We start from the raw sequence: 27,985 nt of genomic DNA, 5'->3' as shown, positions 1-27,985 counted from the left end.
AACCTAGAAGCTTACCCATCTCCCACCTCATGACCAAGTGTGCCCAATGAACTATAGAATGGAAATGGGTAGCCCAAAATGCCTAACTGCCCAAGGTGTTCATTATTCCCTAAACATTGAAATTCATTTATACGCATTCCCTACTAAGGAAACATCTGGTGCCCCATTTGGCTATTGTTGATACATTGTTATTGTAGGTTTATAAAAGTATTTGCAGGATATGGGCATCACTATCCCACTGGCAGCTGCCCAAGTTGTGTTCAGCCTCCCATCCATTGACTCTGTCTACACTTCCCGCTGCCTCGGCAAAGCAGCCAGCACAATTAAGGACGCCACACACCCCGGACATTCTCTCTCCCACCTTCTTCCGTCAGGGAAAAGATACAAAAGTCAGAGGTCACGTACCGACCAACTCAAGAACAGCTTCTTCCCTGCTGCTATTAGACTTTTGAATGGACCAACCACATACTAAGCTGATCTCTCCTTTCACCCCATCTGTAACTGCAACACTATATTCTGCACCGAATCCTTTCTTTCTCCCTACTGGTACAATCACTGGGCTATTAATCCAGAAACTCAGCTAATGTTCCGGGGACCCAGGTTCGAATCCCGCCACAGCAGATGGTGGAATTTGAATTCAATAAAAATAAATCTGGAAATAAGAATCTACTGATGACCGTGAAACCATTGTTGGAAAAACCCATCTGGGTCACTAATGTTCTTTAGGGAAGGAAATCTGCCATCCTCACCTGGTCTGGCCGACATGTGACCCCAGAAGCACAGCAATGTGGTTGACTCTCAACTTCCCTCTGAACAAGAGCAACTAGGGATGGGCAATAAATGCTGGCCTGCCAGTGATACCCATGCCCCGCGAAGGGATAAAAGAACTCTTTGAACGGTATATACTTGACTCTTTAGCTGTGTGCCAATACATGACAATAGTAAAATCAAATCTCTTTGCAGTCCGTGCGACAGTGCAAAGTGCTCCAAAATTCCTGACCCAACGATGCAGGTTCCTAGAGAGCTTCTTAACCTTTCCCAACTTATCCATCTTGCTTTAAATCATCAAATTGAGCTTTGTGGCACACAGGAAGGTTAAGAGCTGGGAGCAGAAGGCAATTCGGCCCCTCGAGCCTGCTCTGCCATTTAGAATGATCGTGGCTGGTATCAAGCCCAGTAGGTATGGGAATACTCTCTCTCTCTCCCTTTACTGTCAAAGATTTCTCTCTTTTGATGACATTGCTGCTTTATAGCTGAGATCGGAGACTGAAGGTCAGCTAATATATATATTTCAGTCCTTAACTAATGTGCTACAGAGACTGCAGGGCAGCGTGACAGACAGGACACATTCGGCAAATTGGAAAGTCATAAAACTCTATTACCAAGAATCAAATATCAGGCAGAGGACAGTGATTAGCATAAAATGAATACATGCAAATTTAATGAGGTTTGTCACGTCTAACTTCATGAATTAGTTTCAGCTGTGTCAATGCTCAATGGCCCTTTAAAATGACAAAAGAATCATTATGTTTTCGCAAGAAAATTTTATGGAATCGGTAAAGTCATTTTCATAATAAATTTATGAATATGCACCATTATTTTATTTTATAAACCAAGCTGTAAAATAATTTGTGGATCATAAATAATTTACATCCGTACACCATCCAAGCTGATGCCGTTTTTTTTTCCCCTCGACTTAACTGCTTTGATCCCAAATTTACAAGTGCCAGTTTGTTGCATTGCAATTATACCAGGCACATCTCGCAAGTCTGCGCACAAACACCAGGAGTTACTTTGAAGTGTTGTAATTACTATGCAGCAAACAGTTTGTCAATCGAAAGATCCCATCTATAGAAATGACACTGAGGGCCATTCAATACATCTTAATAAGCCCAAATGCAAGCCACCTGCACTGATATAGCACTTGGTTGGCAACACTATCGAGGGAAAACTTTGCAAGCACGAGGAGCTGGGTCAGCCCTTCAAATAAAACCATCTGGGTGTCTGTCACTTACCCAATGTGAAGAACAGTACAGCACAGGAACAGGCCCTTCGGCCCACCAAGCCTGCACTGACACATGATGCCTTTCTAAGCCAAAGACCTCTTCCCTCTATGCTGTCCGTATCGCTCTATTCTCTCTGGCTATTCATGCATCTGCTGAAATGCCTCAAATGTTGCTATTGTATCTGCTTCTGCCACCTCCTCTAGCACTTACCACCCTCTGTAAAAAAAAACTTTCCTCGCATCTCCTTTAAACTTTCTCCCTTTTACCTTAACGCTACGTCCCCTAGTAATTAGGGCATAGAGTCCTATAGTGCAGGAGGTGGCCATTCGGCCCATCGAGTCTGCGATATTTCTATCCTGGGAAAAGACTCTGACTATCCATTCCATCCGTACCCCTCACACCTCCTTTAAGCTTCCCTCCTTTTACCTTAGACCAAGGTCACCCAGTAATAAACATTTCCACCCTGGGAAAAGGACTCCCACTCTCCATTCCATCAGTGCCTCTCACACTTTTGTAAGTTTCTATCTGGTCACCCCTCAGCCTCTGAGGTTCAAGTGAAAACAAATCAAGTTTGTCCAACCGAAAATTTTTCAACAGGGTTAAACAGGGTAGATTCAGAGCGAGGTGGTGGCGGAGGCGGAGGACAGTCCACAATTAGGGGTCATGGTTTGAGGATAAGGGGGTAAACTTTTTAGAACTGAGATGATGAGCAATTTCTTCACCCAGAGGATGGTGAATGTGTGGAATTCCTACAGAAAGTCGTTGAGGCCAAAATGTTGACTGATTTCAAGAAGAAATTAGATATAGCCCTTGGGGCTAAAGGGATCAAGGGATATTGGGGCAGGGGGGGTGGTGGAATCAGGATATTGAATTTGATGATCAGCCACAATCAAGATAAATGGCGAACAGGCCTAAAAGCCTCCTCCTGCTTCTAGTTTCTATTTTTCTGTGTTTCCATCTCTTCTCACAGTCAATATCCTCCAAATCAGGCAACACCCAGGCAGCACGGTGGCGCAGTGGTTTGCACTGCTGCCTCTCAACGCCAAAGGCCCGGCCTCAGGTCAATGTCTGTGCAGAGTTTGCACATGCTCTCCGTGTCTGTGTGGGTTTCCTCTGGTTTCCTCACACACCCCAAAGATGTGCAGGTTAGGTTGATTGGCCGTGATAAATTGGCCCTACTGTCAGGAGATTAGCAGGGTAAATATGAGAAGTTACAGGAATAGGGCATGGGTAAGATTCTGGTCGTTGCAGACTCAATGGGCCGAATGGCCTCCTTCTGTACTGTAGGGATTTTATGATTTTTATGATCCTGGTAAACGTTTTCTGTACCATCTCCAGAGCCTCCACATCCTTCTGGCACTGTGACAATCAGTAAACTTGCCAACAAATTAAAATATCCCGTAAGCAGGATAAAATCTCAAAACCACCATCCTCTACGTTGAGATATAACACAACCATTTGAAGCCGGTAATCTAATCAGAGGGTTCAAATGTCAGGTAAACTGCTGGAGTTTTTGTTCCTGTCATTTAGGATGTCATTCCAGAGAACTGATTGGGTTGCCACCTTTAATCATTCCAAAGTGTTTGTCATTCACTCCGTAACCCCGAGAGCTAACAGCAAAGTCATCTTTGGTTCAACTGCAATGCATTCAATTTTCTGTTCATCAAGTATATTCTTACTGAATCGATAGTAAACTATTCATCCAAATTAACTTTTCACACGCCTGCTAAATTTCAGCACATTTGCAGTGAATGATTTTGTCGTTTCAATGTTTGCCTTTGGTCGGCGAGATGTTACTTTGCTCTTGAATAATTTACGACCCCGTGGGATCTTACAAACATTGCCACCTTAATTTCCTAACTCAAATCTAATCTCATCAATAGGGCCTTGCTGGAAACTTGTGTCTCCCAGACACAATTCAGGAAATTGATTTTGGGTGCACTTAAAAAAAAAAGCAGCAGTCAGTCACAACTGCTCAATGAACACTCATCCCCACTCGCCTGAATGAAGGCAGCTCCAACAACACTCGAGGAGCTCGACACCATCCAGGGCAAAGCAGCCGCTTGACTGGCACCCCACCCACACACACTCACTCATTCACTCCACCACCAATGCACAGCGACAGAAATGTGCACCATTTACAACTCCCATTGCAGCAACTGGACAAGCCTCCACTGACTTCGAAACCCATCACTTCTACCAACCAGGAGGAGGACAAGGACAGCAGGCACAAAGGAACACCACCACCTGCAAGTTTCCTTGGTACTGCACACCATCTTGCCTTGGAAATAGATCCTTCGCTGTCACTGGGTCAAAATCCTGGAACTCGCTCCCTAACAGCACTCTGGGTGTGCCTACACCACAGGCACTGCGCTGGTTCAAGATGGTAGGCTTACCGCCACCTTCTCAAGGGGCAATTAGGGATGAGCAATAGTCAAACACACTCACATCTTATGACAGAAAAAAACATAAATAATTGCTGACAAATGCTACAACAAAAGAATATTTTAATTATTTTAGGCCGCACTTGGGATATAGTGTTCAATTCTGCTCGCCACACTACCAGAAGAATGTGGAGGCTTCAGAGAGGGTACAGTAAAGATTTACCAGGGTGTTGCCTGGTATGGAGGGCATTAGCTATGAGGAGAGGTTGGAGAAACTTGGTGTGTTGTCACTGGAACGACGGAGGCTAAGGGGTGACCGGATAGAAGATTGAGGGGCATGGACAGAGTGGATAGTCAGAAGCTTTTTCCCAGAGTGGAAGAGTCAATTACTAGGGGGCACAGGTTTGAGGGGCAAGGTTTAAAGATGTACAAGGCAATTTTTTTTTTAAATGCAAAGGGTGGCGGGCGCCTGGAACTCGCTGCCGAGGGAGGTAGTGGAAGCAGATACGATAGTGACTTTTAAGAGGCATCTTAACAAATACATGACTAGGATGGGAATGGAGGGATATGGTTCCCAGAAGGGTCGGGGGTTTTAGTTCAGTCGGGGAGCATAGTTGGTGCAGGCTTGGAGGGCCGAAGGGCCTGTCCTTATGCTGTAATTTTCTTTGTCCCAAAGGAGTCAACTTTGGAAATTGCCCCCACAGATTTCTCTGCCCAGAACATGAGGAAGGACAGCCTTGTACAAGCAGCAGGTTCTTCCAGTCCCGCTGAAGCGGATCCCCTGCCACGAGTTCCCTGGCAGCAGAACGGGAGAGCCTCGCAAGACACCACAGGCAGAAATGGAAGATCCTGCAGGCAGCCAATGGTGTGCCACCTTCACGGTTAGAAAACACATCTTTTGGTGAGGGGGGGGGGGGGGCGTGGGGCGATGCGCAAGAGAGAGAGAGAGAGCACTGCCCATCAACACTCTTCTGGGGCCCTGCAAATACTGGCAGCATTCCAGTCAACGCCAATCCAAATCCTTGTGTACAAAGCAACAAAAATTACACGGCAAGAGCAAGCACATTCTCACAATGCCTCCAAACAGTTGTCACAGAATTAAAGTAATTACAGATATTAGTTGGCTAATTGTGACTTCTATTTTTCACACTGTAAACAGCATCAACATGAGTAATCCTTTAAGCTATTTTTGGTGATGTTGTCTTCAGACAGGCCAATGTCATAGATCTTTAATTTCCACTGGAAACTCCAGAACATCCAATCTAAGAGACAGCAACATAATTAAGGACCCCACGCATCCTGGACGTTCTCTCTTCCACCTTCTTCCACTGGGAAAAAGATACTAAAGTCTGAGGCCACGTACCAACCGACTCAAGAACAGCTTCTTCCCTGCTGGCATCAGACTTTTGAGTGTACCTACATTAAGTTAATCTTTCTCTACCCCACCCCCAGCTTTTATTGCAACACTACATTTGCACTCTCTCATTTCCTTCTCTATGCACGGTATGTTTGCACGCAAAAAACAATACTCTTCACTGTGTACTAATACATCAAATAATAAATCAAATCAAATGCATGTCTACCAATGCAGTACTCCCTCAGTGTCGCACCAGATTGCCTGCTTAGGTTCTGGTCCAGTAAGTAGTCTCGCAACACCAGGTTAAAGTCCAACAGGTATATTTGGTAGCATGAGCTTTAGGAGCACCACTCCTTCATCAGGTGAGCCCAATGAAGGAGCAGCGCTCTGAAAGCTCGTGCTAGCAAATAAACCTGTTGGACCGTAACCTGGTGTTGTGAGACTACTTACTGTGCCTATCCCAGTCCCAACGCTGGCAACTCCACATCACAGGCTCTGGTCAAGTGGGGCAAGTTACTAGGGAATTAAAATGAATCAAGGTAGCACACATTGTACATCCTGCTTCCTTCAATAGACAGAAACTCAATGACCTCATGGTCTCCTGGTAAATTAGCCAAGGTGAGACAAATGATTGTTTTGGATCTAAGGCTCCTTCTCGAGTTTGTCACCTACCTCGGGAATTCGAACACTGTACGGTTGATTGTGGAACACGGGTGGATTGTCATTCACATCACCAACTTGAATGTTGACAATGCCTTTAATCACCTGCAAATGAAGAGTCAAAAAAAAGGTTGAGAAATAGTACAACATTTCACTTAATTATAAATGAATCAAATGAACATTGGACATTGATGGATTCTTCCACCTTACCAAAAAAATAGTGTTGCTTTTTGGCAAGGCCCTAATAGCTCTTGCATTCATTAAGTTGTCATTTGAGATTTGTACACTATCCTATACCCACCAAAAATAGAAAAGCATTGTGCAGTGAACTTATCAATATGCATTATGCTAAGTGTGAAACAGCTTGATTAATTCATGCAGATCACTCACTGTGAAGCCAACTATGATTTTGTATTTCTAATCAGTGGCAAGTAACCACAATCAGATACATCATATTTCAGGAACACTGATCAAATGCAAGTTCATTTTGCATTTCTCTGTGATATTTAAACTTCCACCGAGCAGAACCGCACCCAAAGTGGCTTTGATGTGTTTTTTGTTCGATATGTTCCAGGGAAGGAATGTAACACTGTGGCCACAATGTTTAGAGCACAACAATATTTTAAAAGGTCCCCTGTATTCACTGCCGTGGCCAGCTCATTCCATTTTAAGCCAGCGAGTCCAAACATAACGACCAGGTCAAAAGAATAGACGCAGTATGGGCCTGTCCGTTGCCCACAGCCGATTAGCGGGCTGAGTATGTGGGGTTGTAGAGATGGGGCCAGGGTGGGATTGTCCTATTCTATAGACATTCTATTTGGAGACTGGGTTAGGAGGATTATTTTTATGCTGATAAAACAACTATTCCCCCCAAATCTTGCATCAAGTACTAGCAGTACAGGCATGAATGGCCTCCGAGTTGCATCTTTTTATGATTCACAATGAAAATAAAGACAAAAACAGCAAAAATCATAGAACAGACCATAGAATCTTCACAGTGCAGGAGGTGGCCATTCGGCCCATTGAGTCCACACAGACAACAATCCCACCCAGGCCCCATCTCTGCAACCCCAAATATTCACCCTGCAAATCCCAGGACACTAAGGAGCAATCTAACATGACCAATCCACCTAACCCGCACATCTTTGCATTTTGGGAGGGAACCCATGCAGACATGGAGAGGGGGGGGGGTGGGGGGGAGAGGTGGGAATGTACAAACTCCACACAGACAGTGAAGCCAGGAATCGAACCCGGGCCCCTGGCGCTGAGGGACAGCGGTGCTAACCACTGTGCCACCCAAAATAAAGGCAGACTCTTTCACAGGCCTGTTCACATAATGTTTCCAAGAGCACAGCAAGGCTCGTGCATTGTAATTGAGAGGAGCAATTCTATGTTCTGACGATGGACGTGTCCATACTCGAAACACGAACGCTTGTTCTTCTCCCGATAGATGCTGCCAGACCTGCTAAATTTCCCCAGCTTCCTCGGTTTTTTGTTGTGTATAATTCACAAGGGCATCTTGCAGTGGAATATCAGGTCATTCGATACAGTTTAAAATCGGTGGACTTGGACTGCCTTCAGCAATTGAACACAAACAAGCTAAGGCAATGGTGTCACCCCCAGCAGGGGGCTGCTGAAGTCAGAGACAGGGAATTCTGAGGCATGAACTCACCTCCTGACTGCCCACCATCCGCAGGGCACAAGTCAGGAGTGTGATGGAACGCTCCCCACTTGCCTGGATGGGCGCAGCTCCAACAACACTCGAAGCTCAACACTGTCCAGGATAAAACAGGCTGTTTGATTGGCACCCCCTCCACCTTGTTTAACATTCATTGCCTCCATATTCATAGCAAAGTGGCAGAAGTGAGTACCGTATAGATGCACAAGTCTGGACACATCCATCGTCAGAACATAGAAGTGCTTCTCTCAATTATAATGCACGAGTCTTGATCTGCTCTTGGAAACACTGTGTGAACAGGCCTGTGAAAGAGTCCGCCTTCATTTTGGAAGGCACAGGGGTTAGCACCACTGCCTCTCAGTGCCAACAAGTCATCACAGTCCCAGATGACCACAGCCTGTGACTGGTGGTGATTTTGAGTGGCACAGTGGTTAGCGCTGCTGCCTCACAGCACCAGGGACCCGGGTTCAATTCTGACCTCGGGTCACTGTCTGTGTGAAGTTTGCACGTTCTCCGTGTCTTTCCTCCGTGTGCTCCGGTTTCCTCCCACAGTCCAAAGGTGTGTGATTTGGCCACAGTAAATTGCCCCTTAGCTCCAGGGGAGATTAGCAGGGTAAATGTGTGGGGTCACGGGGATAGGGCAGGGTAAATGTGTGGGATCACGGGGATAGGGCCTGGATGGAATTGTGGTTGGTGCAGACTCGATGGGCCGATTGGCCTCCTTCTGCACTGTAGGAACTCCATGATAAACCTGAGAGTCGGGGAGGGGGAAGGTTGAGCAGGCAGGGCCTTCGTGAATAAGCTCAGCTGGTGCAGGTATTGAACTCGTGCTGTTTGTGTCGCTCTGCATCACCAAACAGCTTGTCCAGCCAACTGAGCTAATCAGAGGAACACCAACAAAACTTGGCAATGAGCCACTTAAACTAGTGGGGTGGACGGCCAAAAGTGTGGTCGAAGAGGTTGGTTTTGAGGAACATCTTAATGGAGAAGAGACGGGTTTGAGGATGAAACTTTCAGAGTTTGAGGATTTAGACAGCTGAAAATATCATTTGGGAGACATGAGGGGGTGTGTTGACGGAAAACAGGGATGTACAGGAGGCTGAATCAAGGAAGTGTGGAGACCTTGGGGGATGTTACAGAGGTCAGTAAAGATAACCAGTTGTATTAATGAGCACTGCACAGACTGTGTGAAGGAAATAAGTTCATAAGATACAGGAATTAGGCCATTCAGCCCATCGAGTCCACTCCACCATTCGATCATGGCTGATATTCTCCTCATCCCCATTTTCCTGCCTTCTCCCAATAACCCTTCAACCCATTACCAATTACAAATCTGTCTAACTCCTCCTTAAATTTACTCAATGTACCAGCTTCCACTGCATTTTGGAGTAGCAAATTCCAAAGATTCATAACCCTTTCAGAAAAGTAGTTTCTCCTCAACTCTGTTTTAAATTTGCTACCCCTTATCCTAAGACTATGACCTCTCGCCCAAGAATGCCCCACCAGAGGAGCTTAAAATCGCGGATGCATCAAAAATTACGTCAAGATGAATGCAGCGTGGCTTTAACACAAATGTCACGGACTGGGCACTGTTCTGCAGAGAGAAACAATCTAATTTCACTGTGCAGGAGGAACAAAGCAGAGAAAAGACACAGTCAGAAACTTGTCAATAAGTGAACCCTGACTGAAACATCTTTCAGATCCGGTCAGGAGATACAAGATCTGAAGAAAAGTGCGAAATGTAGGAAAGGATTTTTTTTTTAACAAAGGCCCCAGCGTTAATGGAATCCATATCTGTCCACATCAGGGAGCTGCCAGTGTGATATGTATTCTGCAAGGAAGTGTGATGGAGCATTGATCAATAAAACTTGTGTAGCACCGTAAAATGTGAAGTATGTGGAAATAGGTGACGGTTTGAAAACAAAATGTTTTGACATTATCTCCACTTGAAAGAGACTTAACAGCTGCAGTGATTTCTTGTTGGAAAACACCTAGGTCCTGACATTGACAGTGAGGGCAGCAGGAAAGAAGATGTGGGCGGAAAAAGCTGGCATTCTTCACTCTGGGAAAAAGGGTTGCAAAAGTCCGAAGGGTCAAAGTGGAGAAGGTGCGGCACAGTGGTGGGCACTGCTGCCTCTCAGCATCGGGGACCTGGATTCGAATTCCGGCTTGGGTCATTGTCTGTGCAGAGTTTGCACATTCTCCCCATATCTGCGTGGGTTTCCTCCGGGTGCTCCCACAATCCAAAGGTGTGCGGGAAAAACAACCTTCTACAACCAGCCTCTGGCTTCTGTCATCAAGCCAATTTTGTATCCATTTAGCTACCTCACCCTGGATCCCATGAAATTTAACCTTATGCAACAACCTACCATGTGGTACCTTGTCAAAGGCCTTGCTTAAGTCCATGTCGACAACATCAGCTGCACTGCCCTCATCTACCTTCTTGGTTACCCCTTCAAAAAACTCAACCAAATTTGTGAGAGATGATTTTCCACTCACAAAGCCGCGCTGACTGTCCCTAATCAGTCCTTGCATCTCTAAATGCCTGTAGATCCTGTCACTCAAAATACCTTCCAACAATTTACCCAACGCAGATGTGAGGCTCACCAGCCTGTAATTCCCAGGCTTTTCCTTGCAGCCCTTTTTAAGTGAGGGTAAATGCATGAGTTTATGAGAATAGGGCTTGGATGAGATTGTGGTTGGTGTAGACTTGATAGGCTGAATGGGCTTCTTCTGCGCTGAAGGGATTTTATGATTCTGTGCTTTTGCTGGTGGAAGGATCCAAAACTAGGGGCCACAACCTAAAAGAGAAAACGCTGGAAAATCTCAGCAGGTCCAGCAGTATCTGCGAGGAGAGAAAAAAGCTGATGTTGAGTCCAGATGAGCCTTTGTCAAAGCTAAAAGGCACAGAAAGTGGGAGATATTTATACTGCAGGAGGAAGGAATGAAAGAAACTGGGGAAAGTCACAGAAACCAGGGGAAAGGCTGCTAATGGCAGCCCACAGAGAGAATAATGGGTGTGGATGGCCAAACGTCAGAGAAACTGAAATCAGAGGGTAAACTGTGACAGATGGAGATGTGGGGGGAGGAGGGAGATGGGTGCGAGAGAGATAAAATTGAGAAAAAAGGGGGAAGGGGAAGGAAAGGGGAAGAAAAAGGAAAGAAAGGGGGATAAAAGAGGAGGAAAGAATAGAGGGGAAAAAGAATAAAGAAACAAATAAAAGAAATAAGAGAACAATTAAAAATGAAATGAAAACAAAGGGGTGGAGCTAATCATCTGAAGTTGTTGAACTCGATGTTGAGACGGGAAGGCTGTAAAGTGCCGAGCTGGAAGATGAGATGCTGTTCCTCCAGTTTGCATTGAGCTTCACTGGAACATTGCAGCAGGCCAAGGACAGACATGTGGGCATGGGAGCAGGATCATGTGTTAAAATGGCAAGCAACCGTAAGGTCAGAGTCCTGATTGTGCACTTGTCGTAGGTGCTCAGCAAAGCGATCACCCAGTCTACACTCGGTCTCTCCGATATAGAGGAGACCACATAAACAAAGCTCTTTATAATTGGATTGGGAGATTCATAGGCTATATCATTTAACTACAATGTCCCCTTTAAGCTGCAATTTAAAGGGCACAACGTGCTAGCAGGGAAATTTGAGATTGCTGTTCACTGTCTCACACCAAACGACCAATCTCAACATAAAATCCAATAAGGAATTTTCCCAGTGACTGAGAGTATGGTGAACTTGCTAAATGAAGAAGCTAAATAAAAGGGAAGCTAAATAAATACAGGAAGGGGAAATGAGGGGATTTCCATGGTTGTACACCATAAATTCCATGTAATCCTTTAAAGTGGAAAACTGCAAAGGGAAATGCATTAATGACACACGGACAGCAAGGTGCTGTCATGATGCCCAACTGTAGTCAGAGCCTTGGGTTTAACCACTCTTTGCATACCGAAGAGGTAACAACTCAGGAGCGGAGACCACCACAGGCTGGGTAACCTTGAGAACTGGAATGTCCAGCACTGGATGAGCAAAGAATAATGAGGTTACTTAACAGAGAGTCATCGGGGGGGGGTCATTGAAATTGGTGCTGACTGAGATAACACACCAATGCAGGCAAGATCAAGAAGATCTTCTGCAACATGTACATTGCACTCAATCAGCTGGGTCTCACGGGGCCAGGGGTGGGGAGACACAACACTGACCACATACCATGCTCGCCAAGAAGATCATTATTGTCACACTCCTGCTCCTTCAAGGAAACCATGATGTGGAGATGCCAGTGTTGGACAGAGGTGGGCACATGAAGTCTCACAACAGCAGGTTAAAGTCCAATAGGTTTATTTGGAATCATGAGCTTTTGGAGCACTGCCCCTTCATCAGGTGATTGGAGGGGTGAAGGAGCAGCACTCCAAAAGCTCATGATTCTAAATAAACTTGTTGGACTTTAACCTGGTGTTGAGAGACTTCTTACTGCACCTTCAAGGAAAGTCATTGAAAATAAAAGATTCAGTCTATCAGTGCCTCTCCTGGCCCCAAACCCCCCCCCACCACACCAGGTTAACATGGCAGGGAAACCACTGGAGTTCCTACACAGAGGCTTCAGTGGAAAATAGTGTGTTGGGCCCAATCGTGTGGTTAGAGCCCAAATTGCAGAAAGAAGGTGCTCCCTTTGCACATGCAGGTTACATTCAGAACTCCCTACACTCATACACTGGCTTTAACCTGGAAAAAAAAAGGTTAAAAGGTGCTCTCCAGGACATTACCACATATGTGGCACTGAGCCACACGTGAACATGCAAAGTAGGAGCAGGAGGCGGCCACTTGGCCCCTCGAGCCTGCTCCACCATTCAATAAGATCACGGCTGATCTGATTGTGACCTCAATCCCACATTCCCACCAACCCCCAATAACCTTTCACACCCAAGAATCTATATTGTTCGCTAAAAACAAAGGCTGTTTCCACTGTCTTTTGAGAAAGAGAGTTCCAGAGATTCACTGCCCTGAGAGAGAAAACATTTCTTCTCATCCCTGCCTTAAATGAGTGACCCCTTATTTTTAAACAGTGATATGTGTTCCAGATTCTCTAACAAGAGGAAACATCCTCTCCGCATCCACCCTGACAACATCCTTTAGGATATCGATCAAATCCCTTCTCAACTCCAGTGGATACAAACCTAACCTCTCTAATCTTTCCTAATGAGATAACCTGTCCATTCCTAGTATAGCTCAAGTAAACCTTCTCTGAACTGCTGAGGAGATATTGGAGCAGAGAGACCCAATGAGATCAAAGAGGTTAGTTTTAAGCACAGTCCCAAAATGGGGAGGGGAGAGAGGGAGAAAGAGAGAGAGAGAGAGAGAGAGAGAGAGAGAGGGGCCGAGATTAACTGAGGAATCAGACTCCTACACTGCAGGAAGCCACCATTGGTCCATCAAGTCTGCACTGACCACAATCCCATCCAGGCCCTATCCCCATAACTCCATGCATTTACCCTAGCTAGTCCCCCTGACACTAAGGGGCAATTTAACATGGCCAATCCACCTAACCCACACATCTTGGGACTGTGGGAAGGAATGGGAGCACCCGGAGGAAACCCACGCAGACACGGTGAGAATGTGCAAATTCCACACAGACAGCGATCCGAGACTGGAATTAAACCTGGGCCCCTGGTGCTGTGAGGCAGCAGTGCTAACCAGTGTGCTCCCTCAGATTCGAAAGATTACGAAGCATTGTCAGCTTCCTGGATTTGGTGAGTTAGCACGTTATTCACGATGCTGCCACACATTGTTTTCTGGTGTTTACCACCTGAGGATTTGGGAAGTTCCGAAGTCCCGGGGGGGATTTGAAGGTGATAGGTGGGAGGGTGGCAGGCAGGTGAACGATTCTCATGTTTGTGGCACTAATGCAATGAGCCAATATTTTCGAGAGTGTTTCTGGGACCTGTTATTGTTTGCTAGGGATTTGCCATTTCAGAAGGGCTCGATTGCAGCTGACATTTAGATTGAAAGTGATCTGTTTCTAAGTTGGCAACATTTGAATAAAATCAGCAATTTTTTTTACCTGAGTGGAAAAGTGTGAGAAAATTGGTGGAAAATCACCGTCTCTCTTTCCCACACTTTCTAACGTTAAATCACCAAAGCCGTGTAAGAGTTTGATCTCACGAAAGCTGTACAGCAATTCTTCTCAATAAACCAGTCTGTCTTTTCAGCCAACTGTTTCTCAGTAAAGCTTAGACTCCTGGTGTGGTCTGAGTAATATTTGTATCAAGCATGTTACTTTACACTTGTCTGTAAATATCTCCCTTCCCCAGGCCTTTGAGGAAGGAAATCTGACTTTAACTATGCTTTTGCTTCCCCTACTCAGTCTGTTCCTATTTTCCTACCTTTCAATTATGTACTTGTGTTCCCAGCTCCTGGGAACATGCAGTTAAATTTCTGGGGCCAGACCTGCTAAGGAATCCACTCTTATACCCCAGGTTCCAATCCTTGTATTCAAACCCTCCCATGATCCCTACCTTTAACTCCCTCAGATCTCTGTCCTCAAATTCTGGCTCCTGGCAATTCTCTGATTTGACCCGCTCCACCATTCGAACAACTTCCTAGGCTGTTAAATTCTTCAAAGTTCTTTTCAATTTCTGGGTGGCACGGTGACACAGTGGTTAGCACTGCTGACTCTCAGCGCCAGAGTCCCAGGTTTGAATCCCGGCCTCGGGTTACTGTCTGTGTTGAGTCTGCACATTCTCCACATGTCTGCATGGGTTTCCTCCGGCTGCTCCGATTTCCTCCCACGCTCCAAAGACGTGCAGGTCAGGTGGATTGGCCATGTTAAGTTGACCCTAGCGTCAGAGGATTAGCAGGGTAAACAAGTGGGGTGACGGGAATAGGGCCTCGGTGGGACTGATGGGCCGAATGGTCTCCATCTGCACTTTACCAATTCTGTGATTCACCTCAAAACGGTTCAAAGTCTTTTGTTATTCTGACTCTTATCCCTCCCACAACTAAGGAGGGGAAGCTTGTGGCATTGTGATAATTATTACTGGGCTGGAAATCCAGAGGTTTAGGGTAAGGTTCTGGGGACACGGGTTTAAAGTCCACTGTGGCAGTTGGTGGAATTTAAAACTCAATTAATCAATAAAATCTGGACTATAAAAGCTCATCTCAGTAATGGTGACCACGAGATCATTGTCAATTGTCATAAAAATACTTACCTGGCTCATGAATGTCCTTTAGCGAAGGAAATCTACCCGGTCTGGACTACACGTGACGATGTGGAGATGCCGGCGTTAGACTGGGGTAAACACAGTAAGAAGTCTCGCACCAGGTTAAAGTCCAATAAGTTTATTTGATAGTAAACACACAAGCTCTTGGAAACGCTGTTCCTTCGTCAGGTGTGTGTTCGTCACACCGTTTCCAAGAGCTTGTGGGTTTACTATCAAATAAGCTGGTTGGACTTTAACCTGGTGTTGTGAGACTTCTTACTAAATGTGACTCCAGAGCCACAGCAGTGTGGCTGACTCTCAACTGCCCCCTGAAATAGCCCAGCAAGCCATTCAATTCAAGGGCAGTTAGGGATGGACAACAAATACTGGTTTTGTCAATGACACCCATACTCAGTGTAATAATTTTTTAAAAAAGTGTGGGTTTTTTTTCCCTTACATGCCTCACACCTGATAATACTTGGAAAAATACAGTTTCAATTCAGTTCCACAGATCAATAACTTGCTGAGAATAGGAATAAAGCACACAACACTACTTGGCTGCTAAGTGGAGGAATCAATTTTTCCTTGTACCTTCAGAACAACAATTTTATTACAAGTATACAAGATCCTTAAAAATGTCCACTGAGATCACAATCTCTTTCATTTCCTATCCCAATGTTTACAGCGATCTGCAGGGAATAAACTGATGTAAAAATGCTGCCCTATACAAGATGTGGCAGTGGTGAATTAATGTTGTCCACACAGCTCTTGCTGTCACGCTGTCTCCCAGCGCCAGGTCAGGATTGTTCCCTCACTAACTTCCACCTCAGAGAGACGCAGCTTCACTTTGCATGAAAGGTCAGTGTAATTAAACTGAGTAATGACCAAGTTGTGCAATGGACACGGCATTTGATGGTGGAATTATAGAATGATACAAGAACGACGCTGGATTATAGTGGCCTTAGGATCATAGCATTCCTACAGTACAAAAAGAGGCCATTCAGCCCATCAAGTCTGCGCCAACCACAATCCCACCCAGGCCCCATTCCCACATATGTACTCCACCAATCCTCTCACACTAGGGTCAATTTAGCCTGGCCAATCAACCTAACCCGCACATCTTTGGAGTGTGGGAGGAAACCGGAGTATCTGGAGGAAACCCACGCAGACGCGAGGAGAATACGCAAACTGCACACGGACGTTGACCCAAGGCCGGAATTGAACCCGGGTCCTTGGCGCTGAGAGGCAGCAGCATTAACCACTGTGCCTCCCAGAAATGTCAACAGGTGACACATCGCCTTACAGTCACCAGCAGAGCACATGCTGCCCACACTGTGGAAATGCCAAGCATTTCTTGCAGATTCTCCCACTGATTTTAGGAAGTGTCTGCAACCAGAAGATAGATGTTATAAACACACAATTTTAGCACATCAGAGCTGCCATCTCATTCTAAAATTAACCCAGTTGTGAAAACATGACTTACTCCAAAACAAGGTGAATGTTTGTGGACCTACATCTGTTAGAAACAGTTCCATAAAAATAAAAAGCCAGGAGATCAGGATATTGAATTCGACGATCAGCCATGATCAAAATGAATGGCGGAGCAGGCTTGAAGGGCCGAATGGCCTCCTCCTGTTTCAAGTTTCTATGTTCCAACCTTGGCAGTTCCTTGAGGTAGTGCCATGGCTGACTGGCTGTGTGGAGTTTGCACATTCCCCCCGTGTCTGCGTGGGTTTCCTCCCGCAGTCCAAAGATGTGTGGGTTAGGTTGATTGGCCATGCTAAATTTATCCAAGTGTCAGGGGGATTAGCAGGGTAAACAAGAGGAGTTACGGGAGTAGGACCCGGGTGGGATCATGGTCAGTGCAGACTCGATGGGCTAAATGACTTCCTCCTGCACTGCAGGATTCTATGCTGCATTTTCTGCAAATGCGTTTTCTCTAGGGGAGATGGAGCACAGTGGTATTGTTACTGGACCAGTAATCCAGATGCCCACTGTAATACTCTGGCACTCAAGTTCTAAGTAGATGGTGGAATTCGCTCTCAACTAAAAAAAAAATGGGAACTTCAAATCTACTATTGACCACAAAACCATTGTTGATTGTCAGAAAAACACATTTGGTTCACCAATGTCCTTTAGGGAAGGAAGTCTGCCGTCCTTACCTGGTCTGGCCTACATACGGCTCCAGCTTCACAGCAGTGATTCTGAAATGGCCAAGCAAGCCACCCAATCCAAGGGTAATTAGGAATGGGCACCAAATGCCCAGCCAGTGACACCCACATTCCATGGATAGATATGTAAAAAATGCTCCAGTGCCCTGTTTGTAACTGTCCCTTCATAGGATTGTGTACACTTCCATTTCAGTTGTTAGATATGGCAGGAAAAAAAAACACCAAGAAACAGGCAAGAAGTAGCCAGATGCCGAAGGGTGAGGGGAAACTGTTGACTCTTTCAGCAATGGGCAGCCTTCCTAACCTTTACCATGGGATCAGTTTATTGGTCTTGTGATCCAAGACTTCCAAATTCATTCTCTGGATGCCAATCCAACACAATGGTTGCTGTACTAAGGTGAAAAGAAAATAATACAAGACAATTGGGTATGTCAACGTAACCAGACGATAGACATCCTTGTTCCACACCCTCCCCGACTATCCGTCAAGCAAACACCTGGGGCAGCTCAGAAGAACAGGGACAAAAATACCGGGGTCAAATTCAGGGGAAGTGTTCAAAAATTCAACCGAACTCCTTTAATCAAGCAAGTTTCTGAAAACCTTGGGCTATAAAAATTCCACCTGTGTCACAAGGCGGCAAAATAGTTAGCACATTGATAGCTAAATCCTTTTTAAAGGGCTAAGTGCACCACAAGCACACTTAGCAAACTAGAATGAAAAAAGTGAGTCTTTCTTTTAAATGTGAGGGACAAATCAGTCCTGGTTCCCCCCCATGCCAACACTAGAGATTAAAAAAAGCCCACCAACACCTCTGCTTCCTCAAGAGGCTCAGGAAATTTGGCATTTCCACTACCTCTCTCACCAACATTTGCTGATGCACTGTAGGAAACATCTTTTCTGGTTGTATCACAGCTTGGTATGGCTCCTGCTCTGTACCAAGACCACAAGGAACTACAACAGGTTGTGAATGAAGCCTAGTCCATCAAGCAAATCAACCTCCCATCCATTGAGGCTGTCTACACTTTCCACTACCTTGCAGAAGCAGCCAGCATAATCAAGGACTCCACACACCCTGGCCAGTCCCTCTTCCACCTTCTTCCGTCGGAAACAAAATACAAAAGTCTGAGGTCACGTACTGACCGACTTAAGAACAGCTTCTTCCCTGCTGCTATCAGACTTTTGAATGGACCTACCTTGCATTTAGTCGATCTTTCGCTATACCCTAGCTATGGCTGTAACACTACATTCTGCACCCTCTCCTTTCCTTCTCTATGTATGGTAGGCTTTGTCTGCAGAAGCACGCAATAAATGCTTTCAACTGTATCTATGTGATAATAAATCAAATCAAAAAATACATTACTCAAGTCTTTAGTTTGGAGAAAAACAAATCGTTACTTACACTTTGCTTGTCGCTAACAGAAAACTCGACTTGAAGTTCTGAAATTTCCTGAAAAAGATAGTATTCAGAAGTTATGATGCAGCAACCATTAAGAGTAACAACAAGTGTACGTGGTTTGGCGTTCTCACAGAAAATAAATAGCATTACGGAATACAATCCCCAAACACCAATTGCATTTCAAGCAGGTGGCCGGAACATTCTGCTTTAAGATATCGTTGGATCAACATGCTGGAAATTGCAGCCTACCAGCTCCCTGGAAGCACCTTTATCACACGGACTGCAGTGGCTCATCACTACTTTGAGGGCATTTTGTGATGGGCAGCAAGTGCCAGTCTCACCAACAGTGTTTATCTATTAGTATCACAAATAGGCTTACATTAACAGTGCAATGAAGTTACTATGAAAATTCCATAGTCACCACACTCTGGCGCCTGTTCAGGTACGCTGAGGGAGAATTTAGCACAGCCAATGCGCCTAACCAACACATCTTTCGGACTGTGGGAGGAAACTGGAGCACCCACGGAAATCCAGGCAGATACGGGGAGAACATTCAGACTCCGTACAAACATTGATCCAAATCGGGAAGCCAACCTGGTGCTGGGAGGCAGCAGTGCTAACCACTGTGCCATCATGCATCATATCCTATTAGCAAATTAAAAACCTACTGACTATAATCTATGAGATATAAAGTGTGTCAGATGCAGCAATTCTTTGCTTCAATAGTGAAACTATAAATCAGAGATGCCGGAAACATTTGCATCATCAAGGACCTTATATCTTAAGCGTGTAACATATTAATTAAAACATTCAGCAAAAGAGCAAACCACAGCACCAAGTAATACAAAGCATCCATTTTCCTAAACAGTCTAAATTTCATACTCCCTATATTCTGACAAAATCCACTGAAGTGTATTAGTAAGTATATAACTGCAGGTTTCACCTCCCTGTTACAACAACTATCTTTATCACTATGTTCGTTATTTTGTTCTGTTAGATCATTAGAACAGGATTCAGGAATAGGCTATTTGACCTATCCTGCTTGCTCCAGTATTTGTGGAGATCATGTCTGATTTAATTGTGGCCATAACTCCACTTCCCTGTGTGTTCCCTGTTGAGGTGTCTCAATAATGATGTCTTGAGAAATAGCATTCATTGAATCCCTACAGTGCAGGAGGCGGCCATTTGGCCCATTGAGCCTGCACCGACAACAATCCCACCCAGGCGCTCTCCCCACATTTACCCTGCTTATTTCCCTGTCACTAAGGGGCAATTTACCATAGCTAACCTGCACATCTTTGGAGTGTGGGAGGAAACCGGTGGAAACCCACACAGACATGGGAATAAAGGAGGCTGGAATTGAACCTGGGTCCCTGGCATTCTCTGAGACAACAGTGCTAACCACTGTGCCACCATCCACCCCAGAGACTTGCACGTTTAAACATCACCACTCTTGTTAATCTTAAACTATGTAACAGATCCCAGATATGGTCTTGTGTGGTACTGTTTATCACATGCAAGTTGGCTTAAGCGTTCTCCGAGTCTATTACCAGGTGACTCCATACATCATACTGCTGGCATTGCTATTTCCCAATCCCAAATTGACCCCTGCTCTGCCAAGCACCTTTCCACTACAATGGCATGCAGGCACATCATACACAACATCTCCCATAACCTCACATCTATCCTATCAACCTCCCTATGTTTTATTAAATTACACTTGATAATCCAAGGTAAGAATCAGCAAACACCATCATAAACTTGCCTATCTATGACCAGAATCACAGAACATCCTGTTTATTAAAAGACTAAGAGTGAAATTGCCCATGTGGTCACACACCTCCATAGGATTTAGACTCCCCACAACACTTGCCCTTTGTCTCCAGTGCGGTTTCCAAGATACAAATTGCTTCCCACTTACAAACCAATTCGAGGGCTGTTATTAAATCCAATGTGTTCAGGGAAAGGAGAAGCTGTAAGACTTTTTTCTCCCCTCATATATTCAATTTAATTACAATCTATTACCTAATGCTGGGAGAAACATGGAAAGATAGAAAGTAGGATCAGGAGTAGGCCATTGGGCCCTTTGAGCCTGCTCCCACATTCATTATGGTCATGGCTGATCATCCAACTCAACAGCCTGACCCCACCTTCCCTTCCATTCCCTTTGCCCCAAGAGCTATACTCAACTCCAAACATACAGGCTGGAATTCTCCGGCTGGTCATGACCTGCTGCTGCTGCCAGTGAGGATGGAGAAATTGGTGTCCAACCAAAACTCCATCCACTGCAATGGGACCAGAAAAGCCCCCTGCTTGCCTCAAGTGCTTTCTGTGGTAGCGAATTCCACAGGATTACCACTCTCAAAGAACAAACAGAACAAAGAAAATTACAGCACAGGAACTGGCCCTTCAGCCCTCCGAGCCTGCACCGACCATGCTGCCCTACTGAATTAAAAGCCCTATCCTTCCGGGAACAATATCCCTGTATTCCTATCCTATTCGTGTATTTGTCACGATGCCCCTTAAAAGCCCCAATGTATCTACTTGCCTCCCAGGCACCCACTACTCAAAAAAAATCTGCCTCATACATCTCCTTTAAACCTTGTCCCTTGCACCTTAAACCTGTGCCCCCTAGTAACTGACTCTTCCACTCTGGGGAAAAAGCTCCTGACTATCCACTCTGTCCATGCCCCTCATAATCTTGTAGACTTCTATCAGGTCGCCCCCTCTCTAGGTGAAGACATTTCTCATCTCATAGAAGCATAAGACTCAGGAACAGAAATTGGCAAATTCAGCCCTTTGAGCCTGCTCTGCCATTTAATCAGATCATGGCTGATCTCTCCCTGGCGCCAAATCCACCTCCCACCTGTTGCTCATATCCCTTTATTTTGAGAGAGATCTCAGTCCTAAAAGATGCACCCCATGCCCTTAGACTATGACTCCTGGTTCTGGACTCCCCCATCACTGGGATCACCCTTTCTGCATCTACCCCTGCCTCATCCTGTTTTTTTTATATATAGACAGAGTCAGAGGTTTAGAGCGTGGAAACAGGCCTTTTGGCCCAACTTGTCCTTGCTGCCCCTTTTTTTTCCAAGCTGGCAACCGAATCCCAATTGCCCACATTTGGCCTATATCCCTCTATACTCACTTTATCTATGTAACTATTCCAATGCTTTTTAAAAGACAAAATTGTGTCTGCCTCTACTACTACCCTTAGCAGCTTGTTCCAAACAGTCGCCACCGTCTGTGTGAAAAAATTGCCCCTCTGGACCCTTTTATATCTCTCCCCTCTCACCTTAAACCTGTGCCTTCTAGTTTTAGACTCCCCTACCTTTGGGAAAAGATATCGACTATCTACCTTTTAATAGGTTTACAATCTTAATTGACTCAATCCCTCCTCATACATGAATCCCACCATCCCCGGAATCAGTCTGGAATCTGAAAATTATACAAAGGACTGTATTTGATAGAGTTCTGCTGTTTTTGACTTTGAATTTAGCTGATTGAAATTTTACAATCCGTACTACTTTTTTCTTCGACACGTTCAGATAAGGCGCATGAAATTTAGCTCCAGAAGTGACTGCACTGCCATTTTCACACTGCAGGACTAAACAAAGGCATGACAAATGGCAACAACCAATTCAATTTACAAATATGGAACACAGGTAATTTCTTCTGTCCATCAGCTTTACACCTGGAGTAATGAAATACATTCAACAGCATGTCACAGGGAGAGAGACAGAGAATGCAATGGGACACATGATATATTTCTTGCTTTGAACGCGCGAGTATAAGTGGAGAATAAGAAGCATCACAAACCCGCTACCACTAAATTAGCAGCCGTTAGATTAGAAACATTGGGTGAGACTCAACGTGACAAGAGACCCATGGCAGCCAGAAGATATTTTTTATATTATAGGCAGGGGGAGTATCTCAGAGCGGTGGGGTTACAGCGCCTAGTGTAACCTGCAAATCACCAATTCAAATCCCTACCATAGCAGGTTGAGTTAATTAGCATGATGAGCTTTCGAGGTTCCCCTCTTCGTCAGGTGAATGGAGTGTTCTGGCCTCAGACAGAGCATATAACAGCACACAGTTTACAGATTACTGATTAGTATGCGGATCTTTACACCTAACCTGCTATTCACCCAGGCCTGGGTTCACAAAACCTCACTTACTGTACTGTCTGGAGACAATACACATCTCTTTAACCTGGGCTAAATGCTCCTTCCACTCACATTGTCAGCCACTTTAAGACTTGAATAGCAGGTGAGGTGTAAAGATTCACATTCTAATCAGTAATCTGTAAACTGTCTGTGCTGTTATATGCTCTGTCTGAGGCCAGAACTCTCCATTCACCTGACAAAGAGGGGAACCTCGAAAGCTTGTGAGTTTACTATCAAATACACCAGTTGGACTTAAACCTGGTGTTGTCAGACTTCTAACTGTGTTTACCCCAGTCCAACGCCAGCATCTCCACACCAATTAACATGGCACAGGAACAGAGTCTCAAAACTGGCAAACCCAGTGCCAAGGCTGCGCCAGATTTCGAGCTGGGGCGGTTTGGGTCAAGTTGGGTCGACTGGAGTCAAGAGTGGGAATAGGCTGGTGTGTGAAGTGGCAAAACCAGTAACTAGTCAGATTCCACACTGGTGGCACCGAGTTATCCAGCTAAGTTTCCTTTTCCTAAATTAAAATTGATATTTGGTGAAAATGTCTGGATATTCACACATCTCCGGTTATTAGACATGAGACAATGTACTGTAATAAATTGTAGGCTGGTGTGGAAATAAATTACTGTGAAAGATGTTAGCTGAATAAAGACCCAGCAGATTTACTAATGTCTGAGCTGCCTCATACCTGCTCTGACCTCTGGGCATTTTTGCGAAATCAGATTCTGAATGCGTTTAGCAGAGATTTCAAAGCAGCTCTTTATAAATTCTCTGTTAAAGACTAGAAGCCTTGTTAAATACTGAAGACCTGAAGCTATGGGGAACCCAAGTCCACGGCTTCAACTTTGAAATTTATAACTCTGAAATTCCATGGGCCGCTTCATTTGTCACCCCCTCACTCGCCACGCTCTCACTGACCAACATTAGCTCCTGTTCTAAAACCAACTCAATTTGAACATCTTCAGTCTCGTCTTCAAATCCCTTCATATTATCTCGCCAATTCCTAATCTTTGATCTCCTCTGTGCCAACTGCAGTCCCACAGTTCTGGCCTCTTTAGCATCTCAATTTTAATCAGTCCATGATTGGCACCCACATCTTCAGCTGCTCGGGAATTCCTTCCTCATTCATCCTGATGAATTCCTCATCGGGAATTCCTTGCCTCTCATCTTTCCTTTAAGACATTCCTTAAACCCTCTTTAGCAAGCCTTTTAGACCCTGTGTTTCAGTGTTCATGATGATGCTGATATGAAGTGTCTTAGAGCACATGGATATATACTCAAACCACCAAATGAAACCCAGACTGCATAATTTTTTCCAAATCCTCCCATCTGTTCCTCTATTCCTTCATGCTTTCCCCCTGCGACAACAATAGGACGATAAGTCACCAATATCCCAGTCACAAAGGGGGATGTTTGAATATAAGGAATGTACACAGAAGATAGAGAGGGGACAGGAGGGGAAAAAGGAAGAGATGAAAATCTTCGTAGGGGTTTCGCACATTTAAATTGACCACACAATAGCAGCATCCCATAGGCAGCATGGTAGTACAGTGGTTAGCACTGCTGCCTCTCAGCACCAGGAATCTGGGTTCAATTCCATCTATAGAATCCCTACAATACAGGAGATGGCCAGTTGGCCCATTGTGTCTGCACCAACCACAATCCCACCTGGACCCCATCCCCACAACCCTACCCATTTATCCCACTAACTCACCTGACACTAGGGTCTATTTAGCACAGCCAACAACCAAACCTGTACATCTTTCAACTGTGGGAGGAAACCCGAGCACCCAAAGGAAACCCACACAGACACGGGGAGAATGTGCAAACTTCACACAGACAGTGACCCAGGCTGGGAATCGAACCCAGGTCCCTGGCGCTGTGAGGCAGTAGTGCTTACCACTGTGCCACCTCGGGTGACTGTCTGTGTGGAGCATGCACATTCTTCCCATGTCTACGTGGATTTCCTTCCACACACCAAAGATGTGGGGGTTAGTTTGATCGACTGCTAAATTGCCTCTTTGTATCAGGGGGATTAGCAGGGTAAGAACGTGGGCTAACGGGGATCAGGCCTGAGTGGAATTGTCATCGCTGCAGGCTCAATGGGCTGAATGGCCTCCTTCAGTACGGCAAGAATTCTATGACAATTATTGAATATATCACCCTAACATGGGACAGTTAAGCTATGCAAGATAATCATATATCCTTGAGGACAGTTTGAAGAACCAAGCTTACGCTGATATTGGCCATTAAGAAACGCAGGCAAAAGGAATGATGGAAGTCACATACCATGTTAATCCACTGTAAAATACAACTGAATTACTACAAGGCACTTGTGGGAGTCTATTACTGCCAATTAGTGGACATTTGTTTTTCTATCGAATTGATGACTATTACTCACTGCAAATCATCAGATTAAATTGGCAGTAATTTATTCTCAAGGGCTGAATGTTGCTTAATTAATAGATTCCTTAGTTAAGATAAATCACTGCACCCTACAATGAGACCTGCATTATGATGCAAGGTCTCGCGTTTTACTGTGCCTCCAGCCTCACCAACAGCGATCAAATTACCTCTCTATCCAGGGGCTGGCGAAGCCACACAACCCCCGTCTCACTCTCCACCGCGAAGTACTTGCTGGCTTCTTCCCCAACGACGCCAAACACAAGTGTATCGTTGTCCGGATCCCTTGCCCACAGTTTTGTAATGGAGGAACCTATAGGTACATCAAAAAGGAAAATATGAGTCGGCGATTCTGGAACATCTTAAAACAAGCTGGGAAGAGAGTGGTTAGATGCTCTGCTATAATCGAACTCATGCAAGATTTATTTGTCTGTGAGAGAGAGAGAGAGAGAAGAAGAGGGAGAGCAGGAGAGACAGAGTACTATAATTCAAACAGACTATGTAAGCATTTTCTCAAACTTTAGTCTTAGAGAAATCATGAATCGTGGGCCATTCAGCCCATTGAGTCTGCCCCGCCATTCAATGAGATTGAGACTGATCTGATGATGTTCTATTCCACTTTCCTGCCCTATTCTGATAACCCTCAATTCCCTTACTGATTAGTATCTCTCTCTCAGCCTTGAGCATATTTAATACCCAGCCTCTATAGCCCTCTGCAGTAAAGAGTTCCACAGATTCGCTACCCTTGTGAGAAGGATTTCCTCCTCATTAGAAGGGTCTTAGAAGGGGTTACCTATTTGAGGTTATGCCCTCTGGCCCTAGATTCTCCCACAAGGGAGAAACAACCTCTCAGCACCTACCCTGTCAAGTCCCTTCAGAAACCCATAGGTCTTAATAAGGTCACCTCTCATTCTTCAAAATTCCAATGAGTACAGGCCCAATCTCTCCTCTCACAAAAATCCTTCCATGCTAATATCAATCGAATGAACCTTCTCCGAACTGCCTCTAATACCAGTATATATCTTTTCTTAGATAAGAAATCCAACACTGTTCATAATATTCCAGATGTGGCCAAATTCTAACCAGTGCCTTGTATAATTTTAGTTCGACTTCCTTATTTTTATACGCCAGCCCTTTTGCCAATGTTCCATCTGCCTTCCCTATTACCTGAACTTGCATGCTAGTTTTTGGTGATTTGTGCACGAGGACCCCAAATTCCCACGCTGCAGCTTTCTGCAGTCTTTCTCCATTTAAATAATATGCAGCTCCTTTATTCTTCCTACCCAAGTGCATAACTTCACATTTTCCTACATTGCGTTCCATTGGCCAAGCTTTTTTGCCCACTCACTTAACCTGTCTATATCCCTCTGTAGACACTCTGTCATCCTCACCACTTGCCTTCCCCCCTATTTTTGTGTCACTGACAAGCTTCAGGAGGGTTGGGAGCAGTCGGGGGGAATCGGAGGCCTGGAATGTACGCAAGATGGTTTTCTAGAACAGAATGTTAAGGAACCAACTAGGGAAGGGACTACTTTAGGTCTAGTGTTTTGCATTGAGAAAGGGCTAATTAACATGCTAGCTTTAAAGACGTCTTTAGGGAAGAGTAACCATAACGAGAGGAATTCTACATTAAGTTAGGAAGCGACACAGCTCAACCTGAAACCAGGGCCTTCAATCTAAACAAAGGAAACTACAAAGATATGAGGGGCAGTTTGACTGTGGTAGGCTGGGAAAATGAATTAGAAAGTGTGAAGGTACGCAGGCAATGGCTAGCATGGAAAGAATTAGTAAACCGTTTACAACATATTCACATTCCTCTGTGGCACACACATCCAGCAGGAAAAGTGATCCAACCGCGGCTAACTAAATAATCCAAGGATTTTATTAGATCAAAGGAAGAGGCATGTAAATGTGTCAATAAAGTAACAAGCCCGAGGATGGGAAACGTTTTAGGATTCAGCGAAAGGAGGACCTAGAAACTGATAAAGGAGGGGAAAATAGAAGAAGAGTATACTAGACAAACAAAAATTAACCACAAAAGCTTCGACCGGGACGTAAAGAGAGCAAAAACAACTTCATTACGTCAGAGTCAGGGGAATATAAAATGGGGAAGAGGAAATGACAGAGAAACTAAAATACATTAGGACCTGATTTTCCTTCCTTAATTTTGGCAGGTGGAAATGGCAGGGTGGGGAATCCCAAAACAGCTTTCCCGCTAAGGGGGTTTCCCCATTCTATTGCTCCCAACCCCCACAAAGGACATAATGAGATTGCCACCATGTAATGACAGGAACCCTTTTTAAGTATATTAACATACACTTAGCAGGCCCCTGCACCTCCCCCCCTCCACACACACACACGGAACTTCTCCTCTTCGTTCTTTTTCTTTCCCCACACCCCACCTTCCTTTCTTCCCTCTTTTCCACCCTCCCCTCCATCCTGCAACAACACCAACAACAGTTTTTGAAAAATGAGTAACTGTTGAACAGATGTTGCTGAAGGTTTCCTCCCACAGTCTGAGAGACGCACTGATTAGGTACATTGGCCTTGCTAAATTCT

At 44.9% G+C, this 27,985-nt stretch overlaps 1 protein-coding gene across 1 annotated transcript in view; it reads right to left on the bottom strand.

Annotated features, from left to right (window-relative positions):
- Positions 1-27,985, bottom strand: part of cdh23 (cadherin-related 23) — a 767,458-nt gene that overhangs the window by 583,480 nt on the left and 155,993 nt on the right. The window contains exons 4-6 of the mRNA XM_080215942.1: positions 25,597-25,739; positions 18,855-18,902; positions 6,420-6,512 (exon numbers count right to left, since the gene is read on the bottom strand). Coding sequence (XP_080072068.1) covers positions 6,420-6,512; positions 18,855-18,902; positions 25,597-25,739 — 284 coding nt within the window. The remainder of the gene's footprint in view (positions 1-6,419; positions 6,513-18,854; positions 18,903-25,596; positions 25,740-27,985) is intronic.

This window comes from Carcharhinus amblyrhynchos, chromosome 31 (assembly GCF_965287045.1).
Source record: "Carcharhinus amblyrhynchos chromosome 31, sCarAmb.v2.hapA, whole genome shotgun sequence".
Taxonomy (NCBI): domain Eukaryota; kingdom Metazoa; phylum Chordata; class Chondrichthyes; order Carcharhiniformes; family Carcharhinidae; genus Carcharhinus; species Carcharhinus amblyrhynchos.
This window is presented reverse-complemented; position numbering and strand designations above follow the sequence as displayed.